The sequence below is a fragment of the Bubalus bubalis genome, chromosome 6 (assembly GCF_019923935.1).
Source record: "Bubalus bubalis isolate 160015118507 breed Murrah chromosome 6, NDDB_SH_1, whole genome shotgun sequence".
Lineage (NCBI taxonomy): Eukaryota > Metazoa > Chordata > Mammalia > Artiodactyla > Bovidae > Bubalus > Bubalus bubalis.
Genome location: NC_059162.1, coordinates 106,170,824 through 106,192,245, shown reverse-complemented (window position 1 = coordinate 106,192,245; position 21,422 = coordinate 106,170,824). Strand labels below are relative to the sequence as shown.

Below are 21,422 nucleotides of genomic sequence, written 5' to 3'. Positions count from 1 at the left end.
CACTGCCACCTCACCACACAGCTCTTGGAGCCCTCTGAGCACCCAGGAGGCAGAGCTGGAGCAAGCCTGTTCTCAAGGAGGGAGTCAGTCCCGCCCAGACTGCCCAGGCCCCTGGCTCCCTCCCTGGAGCCCGAGCCCAAACCTCGAGTGACCACCAGCCCCGCTCTGTCTTGCAGTGGAGCGCAATCCCGCCCTGGGCCACCAGGAGCCCCACTGGAAGGAGTTCCACTTTGACCTGACCCAGATCCCGGCCGGGGAGGCCGTCACAGCCGTGGAGTTCCGGATTTACAAGCTGCCCAGCACCCACCCGCTCAACCAGACGCTCCACATCAGCATGTTCGAGGTGGTCCCGGAGCAGTCCAACAGGTGCCTGCCCCACACCCCCCCACACACCTGCTCAAGCCTCTGTCGGAGTATCTGGTCCAGACCTGGGGCACATTTCCCAGAAGACAGAAGGGGAGCTTCCTGGGCAGCCCACCCTCAGAGAAGAAAGATGTTTGGCCCAAGGCCTCATCTCACCACGGGGACAGGCCAGCATCAGTCCTGGATTCAAGTCCCCACCTTGCTGTCTTGGCTGTGGGATCATGGATGGGTCACTGAGCTCCTGAGCCTCAGTTTCCCCATCTGTACACAGGCTCTGTAACATCTTTGTAGAGCAGACAGTGAGATAAGGCCTGGAAGGCACCCAGGCCAGAGCCAGGCGGGTAGATGCCCCACTAACGGTCCCCCGGCGGGCACTGGAAACACAAAGGCAGCTGTGCCGGCCCTCGGTTAATTGTTCTTTCGTGTCCACAGGGAGTCTGACTTGTTCTTTTTGGATCTTCAGACGCTCCGATCTGGGGACGAGGGCTGGCTGGTGTTGGACGTGACAGCAGCCAGTGACCGCTGGCTCTTGAGCCGTAACAAGGACCTGGGACTCCGCCTCTATGTGGAAACAGATGATGGTAAGACAGGGCTCAGCATCGAACCTTCCCCTGGGGGCTCCTCCAAGGAAGCCAGCTGCTGGCAGCAGACACAGCTGGAGCCCCCTCATTTGGCCCCGGAGGGCTGGCCTTTCTCAGTCAAGGGGACTCAGCGGGTAGGGGGTAAGGGTCCCACAGTGTGGCACAGCAGGAAGCCCCCTACTGGCAGAGATCCTCTCCTTCTGCAGGACCAAGGCTAGAGCTGCTAAGAGTGAGTTCAAGTTTTCCCTCCCCAAGAAATGGGAGAGTCTTTCTACTCTACAGAGCTACCTTTTGCCCCAGGAGTTTCCATCATGTGCAGGGTGAGGGGATGTGCCCACACCCTTAGACTCTTAGGCAGAGCCCCGGGTATGAATCTGGACTCTGCAGCCTTCTTAGTCAGTGACCTTGGCAGGTTGCTTGCCTTTCCAAGTCTCAGTTTCCTCATCTGTAAAGTAAGGATTCGTGCCTTCATTCATTCATTCAGCAGGTGTTTGCGGGAGAGCCTCTTTTATCCCGGCAATGGGACTAGAAATGCTGAAGGTAGGCCCACGTTGGTGTGTCTGAGGTACAGCAAGGGGCTGCCGTGGCTGGAGCACAGAGGGCCAGGGAGCAACTGTGAGGAGGTTGAGAGAAGGGGTCAAAATATAAAGTATGAAATCAGTATTATTTTATTTAAGAGCAATGGAGGCTGGCAGGATCTGATTCAGTTTTTTTATAAAACAACCCTCTGAGATGCTCCCCCTCAAGGAGGTGTAGCCTCTTCCCCAACTTCAGTGTGGGCTACACTTAGTGACTTCCTTCCAAAGTGTGCACAGCCTGAGGCAGTAACTTTAGGCGGGAACCTGAGCGGCACCCCCTCAGCCAGATACTTGGGCTCCCATGAACACCTCATGTAGCTCCCAGACATCCTTGATCTGACAAGATGAGGACACTTCACCTCTGTGGTCTTTATCCTCGAAACCCAGAACCCCAGTCTCACCATGAGAAAAACACCAGACAACCTGAAACTGAAGCACGTTCTACAGGAAAAAAGACACTAGTGGAGAAGCGAATGAAATCCAAGTCAGTCATGGTGTTTAGTAAATAATAAGATTCCAATATTGGTTCATTAGTTGTAACAACGGTACCACAGTCGTTTAAATGTTAACACTTTCCAGGTGAAACTGGGTCTGAGCATGTGAGAACTCTCTATATAACCTTCGAGTATTTTCTCTGAATCTCAACTATTGTAAAATGAAAATTCCATTTATCTTATGTACAAAATAAATATCCTCTGATCAGTGGGGAGAGTAGACTCTGGGGGACGGAAGTGAAGTCAGAGAGGCCCCAGAGCCTCACAGGGTCGAGGTGGGAGCTGGGGTGGGGGAGCTTGTCCAGCGGCAGGGAACGGAGGAGGGTGCTTGGAGGAAGTGCAGGTGACAGGGCTGAGCCAGTGGCTCTTTTTAACAGGTTTGGTGGTGTTCTTGCCCGAGGTGGGGACAAACAGAGGAGGAGCAGGCTTGAGGCAGGAAGGCAAGAGGTCTCCTTCGGCGGGGCTATCGTTGAGGCCCGGCTTGACATCCGTGGAAATGTCGTTTCTGGACCGGGAGTGCTGGGGACACAGGTGTTGGAGCCCGTGCCCCAGAGGTGGAATTTTGGGGGGTGGGCTGCGACGGGAGTACCGTGGCTGGGAGGAAGGGTGGCGATGGAGAGGGCAGGAGGCCGGCGCCCAGGCTTCCCGGGAGGTTCGTCGCTTCGGGGTCTCCGAGTCAGGCCCGGGATCCCTCTGGTTCTCCAGATGATCCAGGCGGTCCCGCCTCCCGCCTTCGCGGCCCGGGAAGCTCGGCCCCTCGGGCCCTCGGAGCGCGGAGACGGAGTGGAGCGGCGGGAACCAGCCGGGCGGGCGCATCACGGCTGGGCGCCCCCTGCTCTGTGACGCGCGGGCGGGGACGCGCGGTTGCCTCCTGTCCCCGCCTGTCCCCGCTGGGCCCGGAGCCCGAGCCGGAGCGGAGCGGACGATGGCGGCCCTGCGGCTCCTGGCGTCGGTGCTCGGGCGCCGGGTCCCCGCCGGCCGCTCGGGGCGCGCGCTGGCGAAGGGTGGCGCGTGCGGCTTCGCCTGCAGCGCCCGCGCGCGCGCCAGGTTCTACACGGACCCGGTGAAGGCCGTGGGAGACATCACTGATGGCTCGAGGATCATGATCGGGGGCTTCGGGCTCTGCGGCATCCCGGAGAACCTGATAGGGGCGCTGCTGAAGACCCGCGTGAAGGACTTGACAGTGGTCAGCAGCAACGTGGGGGTGGAGAGCTTCGGTCTCGGCCTTTTACTGGGGACCAAGCAGATCACCCGCATCGTCTGCTCCTACCTGGGGGAGAACTCGCTCTGTGAGCACCAGTACCTGGCGGGTGAGCTGGAGCTGGAGATCACGCCCCAGGGCACCCTGGCCAAGCGCATCCGCGCAGGGGGCGCCGGTGTGCCCGCCTTCTACACCCCCACGGCCTACGGGACCTTGGTCCAGGAGGGAGGCGCACCCATCAGGTACTTACCAGACGGCCACATCGCCATCCTCAGCCAGCCCAGGGAGGTGAGGGAGTTCCATGGGCAGCACTACCTGCTGGAACACGCCATCACCGCTGATTTTGCTTTGGTGAAAGGGTGGAAGGCGGACCTGGCAGGAAATGTCATCTTCAGGGCCAGTGCCAGGAACTTCAATGTGCCCATGTGCAAAGCCGCCAGAACCTCCGTGGTGGAGGTTGAAGAAATTGTGGACGTGGGGTCCTTTGCCCCAGAAGACATCCATGTTCCTAGCATTTATGTAGATCGCATAATACAGGGGGAAAAATATGAGAAAAAAATTGAGCGTTTAACCATCCAGAAAGAGGATGATGAAATTTGCACGTCTTCAGATAACATAAGGACACGGATCATCAAGCGGGCAGCTCTTGAATTTGAGGACGGCATGTATGCCAATCTGGGCATCGGCATCCCTCTCCTGGCCCCCAACTACATCAGCCCCAACATCACCGTGCACCTTCACAGTGAGAACGGGATCTTGGGCTTGGGTCCCTTTCCATTAAAAGAGGAGGTGGACTCGGACCTCATCAACGCGGGCAAACAGACAGTCACCCTTCTTCCCGGGGGCTCTTTTTTCTCCAGTGATGAATCATTTGCCATGATTCGAGGAGGACACATCAACCTGACCTTGCTGTGAGCCATGCAGGTTTCCAAATACGGTGACCTGGCTAACTGGATGATACCCGGCAAGAAGGTGAAAGGCATGGGGGGTGCGATGGATCTGGTGTCCAGTTCCAAGACGCGAGTGGTAGTCACCATGGAGCACTGCAACAAGGCCAACGAACCCAAGATCGTGGAGAAGTGCACCATGCCACTGACTGGGAAGCGGTGCGTGGACCGAATCATCACCGAGAAGGCCGTGTTTGACGTGCATAAGAAGACAGGGCTGACCCTGATTGCGCTCTGGGACGGCCTAACAGTGGAGGACATCAAAAAGAGCACGGGGAGCCCCTTTGCCGTCTCCCCGAGCCTCAGACCCATGCAGCAGGTCAAAATGTAGCCCGAGAGTGAACCTCGGTCCCCGAGCGTGTGCTTCTGCCGTCACCTCCCAGGACTGCATTCCAAGGAGGCCACAGTCACATTTGTGCATTTCACCAGCATCTGGCAGGCTTTGTCCTGCCATCCCAGGCTGGCTGCCCCTGGATAGCCTAGGTTCTCTCAGGAGAGACGTGCCTTTGATTAAAAATTAAAGGAAAACAGAGACACTGCCTTGTATGTCCTGTGAGTTCTGAGAAAGCTGTTTCCCTCACCCTCCTCACTGTCTGCGATATTGTTACTGAAAATGCAAGTCCTTGTGCCTGATGCACAGTGAGGCCAAACAATACTAAAACATTGGAGTTTGGAATAAAAAAAGGTTTATTACAGGGCCATGCCAGGAGATGCGTGGCTCATGCCCTAAGAACCCTGAAAACTTTCAGCAAAGCCCTTTTATAGGCAAGGTGAGGGAGAGTCCTGGTTAGTTGTTACAAACTTCTTGGTGACAGATCCTTTGCTCTTAAAGTCAGGTCATTGTCAGGTAAGGATGTTCCTGTAAGTCTCTACCAAATGAATGTTATTCTCTGCCCTGACAAGAAAGGGAAAGGTCCCAAGGCACAACTTTCACCCTCCAAGGTCTCAGTCCTGGCTAAGAGGAGGCAGATCTCAGTTGGCAGCGCCCTCAGGGCCAGGTTCCCAGACTCTGCCCAGCTATCATCACTGAAGGAGCCAGGCACCCAATCCAGCCAGCTCTCAGGCTCCTCAGGCCACCCAAAGAGAGGGGAGATCAGGTCCCACAAACTGCGACCCGGGCAGACTGCCACTGCTATCTGGCCACAGAGACAAGGATTGGGGAGAGGTTCACTGCTGCCTCCAGGCCTGAGCCAAGGCTAGTTGATGGCCTTGGTGAGGGCTCTGGAGCCCTGCAGGATACAGCCCTCAGTCTGTTCCCTGGGCATGCCAGCTCACCTGCTGGCCCAAGCCTGGGTGAGCTGGAGGGCTTCCGGGAGAAAGCCAGGATCTACCTGTTACCTCACTTTCCACCTCATGACCATCACTCCACTGTTTTCTGAATCCCCTCACTAACTTTCCTTTCTTGACAATTAGTGGCTTGTAGGCAGGGCCCATTGGAGAAGGAAATGGCAACCCACTCCAGTATTCTTGCCTAGAGAATCCTGTGGACAGAGGAGCCTGGTGGGCTGCTGTCCATAGGGTTGCATAGAGTCGGACAGGACTGAAGCAACTAAGCATGCATGCATGCGTTGGAGAAGAAAATGGCAACCCACTCCAGTATTCTTGCCTGGAGAACCTCAGGGACGGAGGAGCCTGGCTGCCGTCTACGGGGTCGCACAGAGTCGGACACGGCTGAAGCGATTTAGCAGCAGCAGCAGCAGCAGCAGCAGCAGCAGCAGCAGCAGGCGGGGCCCATTATAGCACCGACCAATGACTGAGCAGGACCAGAAACGGTCACTCATTGACTGTTGGTTGCTTATGGGGGAGGCCCACCGAGGCACCGACCAATGGCTGAGCAGGACCCGTTGCTTGGTAACAGGATGCGGAGTAATGAGAAGCAGTAATGGCTGCAGGTTAGGGGCTGCCCTCACTGCTGTATTACAATATTTACCTTAAATTCTTTGCAGCTTGAGATGATCGCACAGTAAGGGTTTCATTGAAGTGTCTGCTGTCATAAGTGGATCCTGAAATGTAGGGGAAAGTAATGGAGGAGAAACTGTTACGGAGCATAAGTTCTCTCTGCTCCCCCCTTGACGAATCAACCAATCCGGAGACAAGTTTTAGGGGCAAGGAAGAACGACTTTAATAAGAAAGCTAGCAGGCCGAGAAGATGGCAGACTAGTGTCTCAAAAAAACCATCTTGTCCCAGTCCCAATTTGGGCCCCTTTTATGCAGAGGAGGGGGAGGGGACTACTGCAGTGCCAACCAATGGCTTACTGGGACCACTAACAGTTGCTTGTTGACAGTAATTCATTTAGGGGAGGGTCTTGGGAGAAGGACTCACTGTAGTGCCGACCAATGGCTGAGCAAGTCTGCTATAGGTTGTGCCTGTCCCGCCCCTGTTACCCACTGCCAATGTCCATTTCACAGTCTTGTGGTAAAAGGGGCAAGGATCTTTCTGACTACTTCCTGTTGAATAGGGGCGATGAGGGGATGATTCTGAAATGGAATTGATCAGCTTTGGGTTGAGAATATTCCTTAAAATTTTAGTAAGCACTACAATTCTTTATCTTGAGAATATTCGTTAAAATTTTAGTAAGCACTACAATTCTTTATCTACAACTATTTGAACATAATGAAATCCTTCTATGAAAGTTAAAAGATTTATTTATTTGGGGCTGCATTAGGTCTTAGCTGCGGCATGTAGGATCTTTGTCATGGCCTGCAGAACCTTCCATTGTGGCACACAGGTTCACAGGTTTCTCTCTAGTTGTGGTGCATGGGCTCAGTAGTTGTGGCATGCCAGGCTTATTTGCCCCACAGCATGTGAGATCTAGGTTCCCAGGAATTGACCCCACATCATCTATATTGGAAGGCAGATTCTTAACCACTGGACCACCAGGGAAGTACCTACCATGAAATTTTAATCTCAGTATTTACCCTTTTCAAAGAGTAACCTTAAATCTTCTAAGGGTTCACAAACCCGTTGCTCTCTAGGCCTCTCAGGAGTTGGGTCATTTTCTCCCTTTTTAAAATATTTATTTGGTGGTACATAGGACCCAGTACCCTGACCAGGGATGGAACTCAGGCCCCCTGCAGTGGGAGCATAGAGTCTTAGTCATAGGACCACAAGGGAAGTCCCAAGAGCTGGGTCATTTTCTGAGGACAATGGGGCTATCTTAACCCAAGTGTGATGAATCCATGGCTTTACTCCAGCTAAATTGACAGATGAGTGCATGGTAAGGACCACGTGTGGGCCTGTCCATTTGCAATCAGCTGATGCTCAGGCTCTTATTCTGTCTGGGTTTTAATGAGAGAAAACTCTCTTGGTCTCCAGATGCAAAAGGATGCGAGCCTACCTCAATTGGATAGTCAGACCTGCTGGAAGCAAACTCATGAACAGAGATTAGTATAGTGCCCAGAGTTTTCACATAATTGGCAACTGCTAGATCTTTCAGAGCACTTATAGATTCTCCTGCCCGGGCAGACATCTGGAATGACCACAATGATACAATATTTCAGAGGGGCTTAATTAAGCCTACTTCTGGGAGCCACTCTGACTAGTAGCAGGACAACTGGCAAGGCTGTATCCCAAATTAAATTAGTCTCTTCACATATTTTAGCAATGCTCCTCTTTAATGTATGGTTCATTTTCTTGGTTTTTTTCTGCTGATTGTGTTCTCCAGGATGAATGTAGCTTCCAAGTAATTTGCAGTGCCTTAGACACTTGTTGGGTTTTTCTAGAGACAAAAGCAGGCCTGTCATCACTTTGAAGGGAGTGAAGCAGTCTGAATTGGGAGGTTATTTCCTTAAGGAGGGCTTCCCTTGTGGCTCAGATGGTAAAGAATCCACCTGCAATTTGGGTTTGATCCCTGGGTTGGGAAGATTCCCCTGGAGAAGGGAACAGCTATCCACTCCAGGATTCTGGCCTAGAGAATTCCATGGACAGAGGAGCCTGGCAGGCTACAGTCCATGGGGTCGCAAAGAGTTGGACACAACTGAGCAACTTACACTTTCACTTTCCTTAAGGAGAACCTTAAGCATTTCAGAGGCTTTTTCTTTCCTGGTGGGATATGCCTCCACTTACCCTGAAAAAGTGTACACAAATACTAGCAGGCATCTGAAATTTCCTGTGACTCAAAGCATTTGAGTGAAGTCTGTTTGCCAGACCTCAGTGGGGCGGGCTTCTCTGTGTTGAGTCCCTATCTGGGGAGGTCTGACAGCAGTCTTGGGTTATTTTTTACACAAATCATGCAATTTTGAGTGACTCACTGGATGATCCTTTGTGGGTTAGGCCCCATTTATGTATTTTTGCACTCCATACTCCAAGTAAGGGGCTCAAAATCATGTGCCTTTAAAGCTTCATAGAGGGGCTTTACTATGAGCCCATAGTTCAGGATCCAAATCCAACAGAATACTGCCATTCCCAGAAACCCCCTGAGTTGTCTGTGAATCTTGGGTGTTCCCAAGCCTGTGATTACCTGCAGGTGAAAGACCTCACTGTCCATGGGAAAGGACAAAACTCAGATATGTGACTTATTGCTTACGTACTTGGGCCTTTTTCTGGGAGACCTTATATCCACAATCAGCCAAATAATTCAGGGTTCTTATGGTATCTTGTAGACATTTATCATGTGTAAGTGTTGCTAAAAGCATATTGCCCATATATTGGAATAAGAGTTTTTCATCCAATATCAAGTTTCTCAGGTCCCTAGCTAACGTTATCTCTGAACAAGGTGGAGGAATTCGTAAGTCCTTGAGGCAGGACTGTCCAACAATACTATTGGACTCTCTGTTTCTGGGTCCTGCCATTCAAAAGCAAACAGCTGCTGTGATTCTTCTGCAATAGGAAGGCAGAAGAAAAGGTATCTTTCAAGTCCAAAACTGAGAACAAGTTATTTTCTCCCAGAAGAGTTCTAACCAGAATGTGTGGATTAGGTTGGGCTTCCCAGGTTGATCAGTGGTAAAGAATCCACCTACCAATACAAGAGATATGGGTTCGATCCCTGGGTCAGGAAGATCCCCTGGAGAAGGAAATGGCAACCCACTCCAGTCTTCTTGCCTAGGAAATCTCATGCACAAAGGGGCCTTGTGGTCTGCAGTCCATGGGTTGCAAAGGAGCTGGACATGACTTAGCAAATAAACAACAACAATGGATTAGGTACCACAGAGTGCAAACCTTGAACTATTTCATTAGTAGCCCTTGAATCTTGGACAAAGTGATACTCTGTTCAGTTTGGCATTTAAAAAATTTTTTATTTATTTTTGGCTGCTCTGGGTCTTCCTTACTGCGCTTTTTTCTCTAGTCGCAGCTGGCAGGAGCTACTCTTTCGTTGCAATGCGAGGGCTTCTCACTGCCATGACTTCTCTTGTTGCAGAGCACAGGCTCTAGGCTCACGGGCCTCAGTAGTTTCCGCGCTGTCTCAGTAGTCGTGGCTCACGGGCTTAGGTGCTCCTCGGCATGTGGAATCTTCCAGGACCAGGGATTGAACCCATGTCCCCTGCATTGGCAGGTGGATTCTTATCCACTGCACCACCCAGAAAGTCCAAGTTTGGCTTTTTGATTGGGAGGATGGGGTGTTATTCGGGGACCTGCAATGTTTAGTCAGTCCTGTTTTAAGAGTTTTTTCAAGAATTAGCTGAACTCCCTTTTGGGTCCCTTGCCTCAGAGGGTATTGTTTTAGATTAGGTGTCCCAGTGTCCCTTTTTAATGGGACTTGTATTAGCCATGCATTTTTGGCCTTCCGGGGTGCCATCAGCCCATACTTCCAGCCTTACCTTTTTTTAGACCTCAGGGGCAGAAGCGGTGGGGAAGATTTCTATCACCTTTTCTGGGGTGTCCATGAGTGCCATCTGTAGCTTACAGCATACTCTGGTGAGACCCTGATGTCAAGCTACTTTGACAAAAAAAGTTACTTGAGCATTTAATTTACAAACGAGATCTCAACCCAAAAGATTGGACATGCTGGCATATATAAGAAACTGTGTTTCAAGATGAGGTCACCTAACTGGCATTCTAGAGGTCTGTAAGAAAGAATAATTTTGTACTTTTCCAGAAACTCTTGTGACCAGGATGGACTGAGATGTTTTCTGTGTCACCTTGGTGTCTACCAATCAGAAAGTCAATCAACTTGTCCCTCACTGTCAAAGTTACCTGGGACCCTGCGGGGAAAGTGGAATTGGACACCTCAAGTCTAAGGGAGCCCCCAGGCCTCTTCATTCATCATCAGAGTGTTCCTGTCTTTCTACCAGATGGGAGGCTCCTGTCTTCCTTTTATTGTTTTACTCTTTTATTCTTTAGCCCAGGGCACTCCTTCTGTGCCCTTCCTTCTTACAGTAAGCACATTGTTTCCTCCCCGTGTGGGCTCACTTCTCTCCCGGGTACTTGCTTTCCAGGAATCCAACGCTGTGGCCAGAAAAGTTGTTTTCTGTCTTGCATCCTCTTCCTCTGACCTTGTTCCCTGTTGTTGAACACCTTAAAAGCAACATCTATCAACTGAGAAGGGCTCATTCCAAAGGCACCATCTGATTCTTATAATTTTCTTCTTATATCTGAGCGCTTTGCCCAATGAAGGTCATATTTACCATTCTCATATTTTCAGGGGCCTCAGGATCTGCACCAGTATTGTGCCTATAAGCTTGATAAATTCTTTCTAGAGACTCTGATGGATCCTCACTGAGTTTTTGGTGTATCTCTTGAATTTTGTTTAAGTCTTTTGCCTGATCTTTCAAAGACCCACACTTCCTATAATGCTTTAGGAGCGGCATGTCTCCATTATTAGGATCCCAGTTGGTCTCAGCAATAAGGACTGCCAGGTTTGCTTCTGGAATTCCATCTGGATCTGCTAGATGAAGCTGGTTTGCTTCCTCTCTAACCTTGTCAAAGACTATCCTTCTTTCATCCCCAGCAAGCATCATATTCATAAGAGTATGAATGCCTGCCCAGGAGGAATAGTGCAAGCTAGCAGTGAAAAGTTCAGTCATATGGAAGGGGTCCTCTCAGTATGTAGGGTTATTGGGTTTTCCAATTAAACAGATCTGGAGTTGAGAATGGCTTGTGCATCCATAGAAACCCAGCCGGCTGGCCATCTGCATTAAAACCTCCTACAGGATATCAGCACAAAGAAAATTGCCCTGTTCCAGAAGTGGCTCCCGGTCCAAACTGGGTGCCCTATTGGGTCTTAAATGGTGACACCAAACCAGGTCCCTGTGCCTGGGAGTTAACATGAAGTGAACTGAAAGTCGCTCAGTTGTGTCCAGCTCTTTGCGACCTCATGGACTATACAGTCCATGGAATTCTCCAGGCCAGAATACTGGAGTGGGTAGCCTTTCCCTTCTCCAGGGGATCTTCCCAACCCAGGGATTGAACCCAGGTCTCCTGCATTGATGGCAGATTCTTTACCATCTGAGCCACAGGGGAAGCCCAAGAATACTGGAGTGGGTAGCCTATCCCTTCACCAGTGGATCGTCCCAACCCAGGAATTCAACTGGGGTCTCCTGCATTGCAGGTGTATTCTTTACCAACTGAGCTATCAGGGAAGCTGGGGGTTAACATAGAACCTCTAACTGATCCCCATAAGTAGGGGAAACAGGAGGCAGTAAACACGTTGGTAGCACGGTGGGTGTGGGGTGGCTAGAACAACTGCTGTCTGCTCAGCCGGTGGGAGAGCTAGGTTGGCCAGAGAGGAGTTTCAAGTTTTGAAATAACATGTCCTCACTTTCGCTTTCTTCCCTCCCTCTTGTAGAACAGGTTTTCCCTTTAGTCGCTGTTACCACGATGCAGCAGCCTCTGCCTTCTCCTCCTGATACAGTAGCATAAATGCTTCTACATCAGGATCTCATCATTTTTACATGCTCTTTCACAAAACAATTGTAATGCAAGACTGTATAATGATTAGGTGAGCCGTTCAAGGGTCATTGCTCTCCTGATCCTAATGTATACCGGGGCCACATACTATTTTTTTTTAATTTAATTTTTTTTAATTTTTTGGCTGCACTGGGTCTTCATTGCTGCACATGGGCTTTCTCTAGTTGTGGCCAGCAGGGGCTATTCTTTGTTGCAAGCACAGGCTCTAGGGCACACAGGCTTCAGTAGTTGTGGTGCAGGCTCATGAGTGTTGCTGCAAAGCATGTGGGATCTTCCTGGACAGGGATTAAACCTGTGTACTCTGCATTAGCAGGCAGATTCCCAACCACTGGACCATCAAGGAAGTCCCAGGGCCACACACTATTCCAGAAGAATATCATCTCTTTCTTAGTCATAGGCCCACAGCTATATTTTTACCCCTTTATTTAAGATACACTCCAAAGAGCTTTCCTTAGAGACAGATGTCCCTAAGATGATGGGACAAACAATCCCCATATTTATAAGTTCAAGAATAACAAAACACGGACATCCTTGGTGGTCCAATAGCTAAGAATCAGCCTGGCAATGCAGGGGACATGGGTCCTGTGCACCTAGAACCTGTGCTCTGCAACAAGAGAAGCCATTGCAATGAGAAGGTCACGCCCCGCAACAAAGAGTAACCCCCACTCGCCACAACTAGAGAAAGCCCACGTGCAGCAGCAAAGACCCAGTGCAGCTAGAAATAAAAATAAATTAGTAAATAATAAATTTTTAAAATACATTTAAAAAAAGAACAACAAAACACACATACACAAGAAATTCGAATATCAAAAGCACAAAGAGATTCCATCCTGAACAAATGCCAAACAAAACCCAGTGAACTGGTTCACAACAGGAAGAGTCCAAAAATTTCCCTCTGCAACAAGATATCCCAGTCAAATGAACAAATTGGCTTTTCCCTTAAAGGAAAAAGCCTTAACTGAGAGGCGAAAACCTTCACGGCTGTATATGGTATAGGGAACCTGTTGGCTCCCGAATGTCAGTTCCTTGCTCCAACTGCCATGCACTGGGGCAGCCAGGGCCACTTCAGGGAATTTTGAAGGTTAGATCCTCAGGACAAGTGGTCCCAGCAGCTCCTAAGGCCTTACCGGAAAATACCCTACCTGGGGCCAGCTAGCCACAAGCATCAAGGCTCCTGGCTGGCTCATCAAAACTTGTTACTGGGCCCAAGCTAGTTCTGCTCATCAAATGTCAGGCCAATAAATTGGGAGATAAGTTGTTGGGACAAGGAAGAACGACTTTAATCAGAAAGCTAGCAGACCAAGAAGATGGCCAGCTAGTGTCTTAGAAAAAAAAGCTATCTTGTCCCAGTCCGGATTTGGGCTCCTTTTATACAGAGGACGGAGAAGGCAATGGCAACCCACTCCAGTACTCTTGCCTGGAAAATCCCAAGGACCGAGGGGCCTGGTGGGCTGCAGTCCACGGGTCGCTAGGAGTCGGACACGACTGAGTGGCAAGGGGAGTGGGCGGGGCCTACTTCAGTGCCGACCAATGGCTTAGTGGAACCACTAATGCTGACTCCTTGAGTTGCTCGCTTGGGGGTGGGGCTGAGCAGGGCGGATTAGGTTGTGCCTGCCCTACCCCTATTATAGAACAACACCCAGAGTCTACAGTAAGGCGCTGTTTTACTAGAACCATGAAAATCTGCGTAAATGTGAATTTTTTGTGATCAGGAGAAATGCTGTCTGAATGAAAGATGGTTTTCCTTTGGCCCTCTGACTTTTTTTCTAGGGCCTTTCATTCTGTCACTCTTTTACTTGTAGCCTCACCTCCTCTGCCTCCCACATTTCTCCTTCTTGTAGCTAAATGGATGTCTCTAGAAGGGAAAAAGACTGTCTAGGCAGCTAGGAAACTGGTCAGAGGGTCAGCTGAAGGGGGAGAGACTGTGGGTGCTAGCATTCCTCAGGGAAGTCTCCTCTGAATAAACAGTCTGCCTGTGTGTGGCCAAAGGCTGTGACTTAGGTAGGAGGGGTTCTAGAAACCTGACCAGTGGACTTCAGTGGGTTTTCTCATCGCAAATCATAGTGTTCCTATGTTGTCCAGATCAGACACTAGACCCTTCCGCTCTGTCACAGAGCCTAAACCAGCCTCTTGCTCATACTCCCTTGAAACCCAAGAGGGGCAGAGAGGTACTTCATCCTGAATCCACAGTCTCACAAACTAAACAGAAAAAAATATGTGTGTGTGTGTGTGTGTGTAGGGTTCAAACACAAGCCTGCTGTGGAGCTCACGCTTTCTCAGTGTGGCCCTAGGGCTGCACACACCAGACAGGAGCTCGTGGGTAAGAACACGAAGCTCCAGCTGGTCCAGGAAGGCCTTTCCGAGAGGCCTCCCTGGAGCCTCATCCTGGCGGGAGGCCCAGATCCTAAAGTAGAGATAGTGTACCTGAAGGGACAGCCACGGGGTATCAGGGGACCGTCACCAGGCGGGCAGGGGATGGGCGTCACTGGGTGGATGGTGCAGCACCTTGCGGGGCTTCTGGAGACGAGGACCTGACTGCCCTGGGTGTCGGGAGAAGTCTTCCAGCAGCAGCCAGGACAGGCAGAGGTTTCCAGAAGCAGAGCAGTGAGAGGGCTGTTCAACAGTAGGAAGAAGGAAAAGCACTGAGTTCCTAGTTCTCCTGGTGAGGAAACAACCCATGGGACAAAGGCGCCTGGTCACAGCTGGCTTCCTGCCCAGGGCCCCCAGGCGTCTGGACTGCCCGACTGCCCTTCAACGCGGCACGAGGGTGCCATCCATGGCAGCAGGCTGAAGGCGGGCAGGGGCTGCAGGGAGGCTCAGGTGTCACCCAGGGCAGAAAGAGGCCTTGGGGAGGGATGGGAGTGATCTTGGCCTGGCCTAGGGGGAAGAGGGATGAGTCCCCGGGGATGGGATGGGCAGGGGAGCTACCATGACACCCAGGCCCTGATGGGGAGGACTCAAACATGGGGGAGGCTGGACGTGTCGGGGGCCTGCCTGGCCCAGAAGAGCAGCATCTTCATCCAGGCCTGCAGTGTGGCCCCCATCTCCAGGCGTGGCCACACATCCTCGTCCCCTGCAAAGGGACGGCGTGCCTGCCGTCACCCTCACAGCTCAGGTCTAGAGCAGAGACTCTGGGTCCCAGAGGCTCCTGGAGTTCCTGCTTTGCTTTCTTGAAAGGGTCCTGCCAGAGCCAGGCAGCCTGGGCGCCACCACCTGGACAGTCCAGGCCTGCCCTGTGACCCCCCTCTCTGTGCCCAGGAGACCCCAATACCAGACAGTTGCACAAAGAGAAGCCTACAGTGGGCCCAGCCTTAGGTCACCCAAAGTCTCCCTGGCCCATCTATGGACAGGGCTCTCCAGGGACTCACAGGACAGGGGGCTGCACACACAGGCCCGGAGGGTTGCTGGGCCAAGGCCACCCCACATGTCCGCTGGGCATGGAGCTCCACTCCAGTGCTGCATGGAAGACAGCCATCAGCCTGCCTATGTCACTCCTTGGCCACCTCCTAGTGCCCTCGGGGCCCTTCCCTCTGCGGAGGGTCTGCTGTATGTCTTGTGGCTTCGCCTCCTCACAGGCCAGCTCTTCCAGCAAGTGACCCTCACTTGTCGTGACCCAAACTCCCCGAATGGCTTCTCCCTGGGCCCCTTCAGTGTCAGCTCCTGTCTCAGCAGGATCCTCCCTGCGTGGCAGCTCTGATGATGAGCCCAGTGCATGTAGTGGCAGGTGATGTCATAGGTCAAAGTTAGTCTCTGGTTGATTAGTTGTTCAGTCAACTCTGGCCCCTGGACTTGGGGCTAAACCACAGATGTTTAAGGACTGACCTTTGAGCCAGGCTGTGCTTGGGGTAATCAATGTCCTTGACTTGTAGGGTACAGTGGAGGATCATGAGACTCACTAATGGAACACATATTTTTATGTATCTGTATATATGTACACTCGCTGTATCAATGCGCACGTGTACACACATACTTGCATGTGTATATATGGCTGTGCATCACTATTTCAACACTGGGGTGAAATGTACATGGAAGTGGGACGCTAGGTCCTGTATTTTAGGAAACATGGGCTGCAGTCCATGGGGTCGCTGACAGTCGGACCTGACCGAGCGACTTCACTTTTCACTTTTCACTTTCATGCATTGGAGAAGGAAATGGCAACCCACTCCAGTGTTCTTGCCTGGAGAATCCCAGGGACGGGGGAGCCTGGTGGGCTGCAGTCCATGGGGTCGCGAAGAGTTGGACACGACTGAGCAACTTCACTTTCACTTTTCACTTTCATGCATTGGAGAAGGAAATGGCAACCCACTCCAGTGTTCTTGCCTGGAGAATCCCAGGGACGGGGGAGCCTGGTGGGCTGCCGTCTATGGGGTCGCACAGAGTCGGACACGACTGAAGCGACTTACCAGCAGCAGCAGCAGCAGCAACCTGTAGTCATGTCCCTGTTTTTAACATGACTATGTTATATTTCCTTTAAAAATCCCACAAGGAAAGAAATGAAGACATTCTATCATATTCTCATCTTTATGATGAAACCAGTAAATAACCTAAATGTCTAAAGATGAAGCTATATCGTCTCAAGAAAGTGAAAGTAGTGAAAGTCACTCGGTCGTGTCTGACTCTTTGCGACCCCTTGGGCTACACAGTCCATGGAATTCTCCAGGCAAGAATACAGGAATGCGTAGCTTTTCCCTTTTCCAAGGGATCTTCCTAACCCAGGGATCGAATCTGGTCTCCCGTATTGCAGGTGGATTCTTTACCAGCTGAGCCACAAGGGAAGACATTTGAAATGTTCATAGTTAAGACTTAACAATGGAGAAAAAGTTAATGTGGAAAAAAAGTTGGGAGTAAATACAGAATTCTTTATTATGCTCACGATTTAAACTAACATATGAAAATATCCTAGGAAAATGAAAATGTTGAGTTGGAGTAGGGGAGGGATTTATGGGTGATATTTTTTCTAAGTTTTTGTACAGTCATTGCTTTGACAAAAAAAAAAAAAAAAAGAGGTCATCAGGAATACAAAGAGGTACAGGAATATAGTTTTATTGGTGGAGTTGACTTTTCCAGGGATAATCAGTATGTTTTTCCTGCATCCTCAGGCTTTAAGCGTATTGATACGAATAAAATTCCACTTTGACAAGTGTCTCTGCCTGCAGCCTTTTCTCTTTTTCCTCCTTTTTAAACCACAAACCTGGTGGGTAAGGACATACAGGGACAAGAACTTGGGCTCTGGGATTAGATGCACGTGTTTAAACCCAGCTCTGGGACTTGGGGTAAATGTCTCCGCCTGCTGAGCCTGGGGTCTCCTTTGGGGGCTTCCGGAGCCGTGAACAGCCTGCTCTTGGGCGGTGCTCAGAAGAGCAGGCACTGAGTCCGCCCCTTCCCCAGTGCGGGCTGTAAATCCTACACTGACCCCCAGAAAGGATGGGGTGGGAGCTCGAGCCCCAGGACAGAGGTGGGAACCTTGGTTCTGAGAGTCCCCAGCAGTGGGGCTCTGGGCCGTCACTGAGCGGCTGTTTTTCAGTGAAATGATGGGTTCAGGGTCACCGTGAAGACCGGCTGAGAGCCTCACGTGAACTGACTGAAAGCTGTAAAGCGCTGTTACCGCCAGAGACGCCCTCAATCATGACTAATCCTGACTCTGGGCTCACGAGGCCCTCCCCCACCCCGTAGACGCGCTGGCTCCGGCAGTGGCGTGGTGGGAGAGCTGGTGGGAGAGCGGGCAGGGAGGCTGAGGGACGGGGGCTGGACTGGGGACTCGGGTCTTCAGAGGGGGAAACCCAGGCCCAGTGGGTCCCCCGAGGCCTCAGCCTTGAGCTCCTGGCCCGCCCAGAGAGGTCCCCGCTGTGTCCCCGCGCAGCACCCGCCCTCGAGTGACCCCTCTCTGCTCTCTCCATCTCAGGGCGCAGTGTGGATCCTGGCCTGGCCGGTCTGCTGGGGCGACAGGCTCCGCGCTCCAAACAGCCTTTCGTGGTCACCTTTTTCAGGGCGAGCCCCCGCCCGGGCCCCGCCCGAGCCCCTCGGGCAGTGAGGCCCCTGAAGAGGAGGCCGCCGAAAAGGACCAACGAGCTGCCGGCCCCGAACAAACTGCCGGGGATCTTCGGTGAGCCTGGGGATGGAGACGGGGACGGAGCCCCTCTGGCCTCAGCGCGGTCAGGCCGACGGTCAGCCCGCCGCCTTTCCTGACACCCTCTGCCCTGCCGCCTGCGGAGCAACCGCCCCACAGTCTCCGGGGCTCTGAGCATCCACCCTTTGGGGCTGCCCCCGCCCCCCCCCAAGTCCCTTCTCTGCCCTGGGGGGCTCAGCAGGCCTCGCCCTGGTCTCTGTCAGAACCAGGGGCCCCTGCAGGGTCCAGGCGTTTGTGTGAAGGTCACCCCATCAGGCTGAGCCCTGCAGGATCAAGGCCACCAGGGGCCCTTTCCTTCACGGGAACCAGCCTTTGCTTGACCTCAATGGGAGCGCTTGTCCTGTGGAATGGGCATGGCAGGAGAGGTGGGGGAGGTTGGGGTGACTCCGGGGCGGGGAGGGGGAGGATGAGGGGCTGCTGGATGGCTGAGGGCCCCCGGAGCTTTTACTGGATTATCAGGATCCCACAGGCTGAAAGTCAGGGGAGGCTGGGCTGAGTGTGGGGTGACTGCCACCAGAGGGAGCCATCCAAAGTTCTTGAACTGGGTCATGGCACCAGCAGAGCTGCAGACATGGGCTTTAGGAGACCAAATGGGCTAGTTTCCCAGCATTTACTATTGAACAGACGTGTGCCTCATGGCGTCCCCCACCCTGGGAACAGCAGCCCAGCAAAGCCCTTGCCCCTCGTGTCCCTGCAGACGACGTCCACGGCTCCCACGGCCGGCAGGTGTGCGGTCGGCACGAGCTGTACGTGAGCTTCCAGGACCTGGGCTGGCTGGTGAGTTCCGACTCTCCTCCTTTCCTAAACGACCTTCCCCACCTGAAGACTGCAAGTGTCTCCCAGGGGAGGTAGACCCACGGGGAGCTTTGTCTTTATTTTCCTCTGTTTTCCAAGTTCTCTAAAGGGAGAATGTGTTGCTTTGATAGTGAAAAGTGCTGTTTTGTAAAACCATGACTATGGAGACTGAGTCCTCAGCCATAAAATGTCCCAGCTGCAGCAGGGAAGCTGAGGCCAGGGTGGGCAGTGCCTCTGGCGGGGCTGTGACTGGGGGCAGCAGGGGAGGACACAGCTGCGCGCTAATGGCGCGTGGAGGGGACGGAGCTCGTGTCCAGCTCAGTCCACCAAGGGACTTCGGTGGATGTCTGACCTGGGGGGAGCACTCTGCCCCGGGAGGTATCCTGAGGCGGAGGGAGGGAAGGGGCAGCCCTGAGTCGTGCTGTGACAGGTGCTGAATGAAGGGCTGGGAGGGCACGTGGATGGGACTCACCTTCTCCCACTACCCCCAGGACTGGGTCATCGCCCCCCAAGGCTACTCAGCCTATTACTGTGAAGGGGAGTGCTCCTTCCCGCTGGACTCCTGCATGAACGCCACCAACCACGCCATCCTGCAGTCCCTGGTCAGTACCTCGCCCTCCTGCCCGGACACCTGGGGGAGGGGATCGCCCTGGGGAGGGGGCGTGCAGCCAGGAGGTGACGGTGGACTGCTGTGTCAGGGAGCCTTCTTCACGTGGAAACCTTCCTGCCTGCACGTGCAGTGAAATCCCACAGCCTTACAGAGACGGGTCCCTGTGTGGCCACTCTGTATGGAGACCCTGCGCCCAATGCACCTGAACAGCGTGCAGCAGGCTCTTGCTGACTGGTGTGCACACATACACACGTGTGCACTCCACATGCACACGGGGGACATTCACATCCATGGGGTGGGCCTGCCTGCTGGTGGTCAGAGGCACAGCACGTTCATGACCGGCGGGCATCCACACAACTGCCGGTGCCCCAGGTACACACGTGTGCACCGCGTTCACTGTCGGGTTTGGCCTCCTGGGGGACACACACCCTGGGGGTTGGGCTGACTTACACACGTGGAGGTTCTGTCCTCTCCCTGCCCGAGAGTCACGGGCTGCCCTGTGCCCTTCTGGCTTTGGCTTCCCCTCCCGGTCCTCTCCTGTTGTTTTTCTTCCGGGTCCCTCTTATTCTTTGTCTTTCTACAGATCTTCTGATGCCCTGGTGTCTGGGGTAACTTTAAATGCTGGAGTTTCTAGTAGGAACATGGTTGAGGCTGCTTATTGCTAAGTGTTTGCAGTGGTTTGTGTGTGTGTGTGCTGAGCCTTATTTCTAGAACGTTGACCTGGGCACTCTAGTTAGAGGCTGTTCAAGGTGTTGCCAGAGTGAGAGTGAGTGAATTAAGAAAGCAGCCTGGACCCCCAGTAATGCCTGCTTTCCCAGTGGTCACGTGGGGTTTGCTGGACACCCCCTCCTCCAGGAGCCACCTTCCTTGCAGAATCTCAGGGGTCATGAGCCGTGTGTGGGCTTCTCTCTGCCCTGTGAGGGGGGCACAGGGTGATGACGGCGCTGCCCCTCCCTGGACTGGTCCCCTGGCTCTGCAGCAGCCCCGCCCCTCAGCCCCCGAGCTGTCAGTCAGCAGGAGGGAGCGCCAGCTCTGAGCTCGGTGCTGTCAAGGCAGCACCTGCCCTCTGGGGAGGCTGTCAGTGAACACGAGAAGAAAGGACAGCCAACACGGTGGGTCCCCTGAGGAGGGGAAGACTGGGGTGAGCTGGGTGGGCTCAAGGACCCTGGCTTGGAGGGGAGGAGGATGGAGGGAGATGATGTTGAGGGGGGGGCAGGGCCTCTCCCACAGGCTCGGCAGGTGGTAGATTTAATCCCAAGTAAACTGAGGGGCTGGAGTAGATTTCAGAGAAGCAGGGCCTGATCTGGGCACTCTCTGGAAGCATCTCTGGCAGCTGCAGGAGGACAGACCATGGGGTCGAGGGTGGAGGAGGCAGGGAGGAGTGAGGAGCTGCTGTGGTCCCGACAGGAGGACCAGGCACCTGGTGGGGTGAGACGTGGACGGTGGAGGCAGGAGGGCAGGAGCCCAGGCCTCCAGGTGAGACCCTCCCCCAGGACGAGGAGGGGGCAGCGAAGGCATTGGGTGGAAGAATGGATTGGAGGGAATCAGCGGTTCTGCTTCCATCCCCATGTGTGTGAGGCCCTGCAGGACCCTACGTGAGAAGTTGTGGTAGGAGAGGGGTGGGTGCAAGTCTGGAGTCTCTGAGTCGTGAGTGCAGAAGAGATTTTTCTGGGGGGACAGTGGAGGTGGGAGAGGCCTGGGGAGGAAGAGAAGCCTGGGTGGAAGGGAGGGGGTGAGATGGTGGTTGGGGTGTCCTGGGGCCAAAGAGCAGGAAGTGGGTCCCTCCAGCCTCACCCCCCACATTCCCCACACAGCAGCTAGAGGGTCGCACTAAAGCACAAATGTGACCACCTCCTTCTGGGCCAGGAACCCCCCCGTGG

At 53.1% G+C, this 21,422-nt stretch overlaps 2 protein-coding genes across 2 annotated transcripts in view; both read left to right on the top strand.

Moving 5' to 3' along the window:
* The window catches only part of LOC102390524 (bone morphogenetic protein 8A), a 39,752-nt gene that overhangs the window by 16,231 nt on the left and 2,099 nt on the right, over positions 1–21,422 (top strand). Inside the window, exons 2-6 of the mRNA XM_025289038.3 lie at positions 177–366; positions 796–944; positions 17,913–18,113; positions 18,835–18,914; positions 19,424–19,534. Of these exons, the coding sequence (XP_025144823.2) occupies positions 177–366; positions 796–944; positions 17,913–18,113; positions 18,835–18,914; positions 19,424–19,534 (731 nt within the window). The remainder of the gene's footprint in view (positions 1–176; positions 367–795; positions 945–17,912; positions 18,114–18,834; positions 18,915–19,423; positions 19,535–21,422) is intronic.
* Positions 2,942–4,792, top strand: LOC112585709 (succinyl-CoA:3-ketoacid coenzyme A transferase 2, mitochondrial-like). The gene is given in 1 exon segment (XM_025289037.3): positions 2,942–4,792. A coding segment is annotated over 1 exon segment (1,554 nt). The 3' UTR covers positions 4,496–4,792.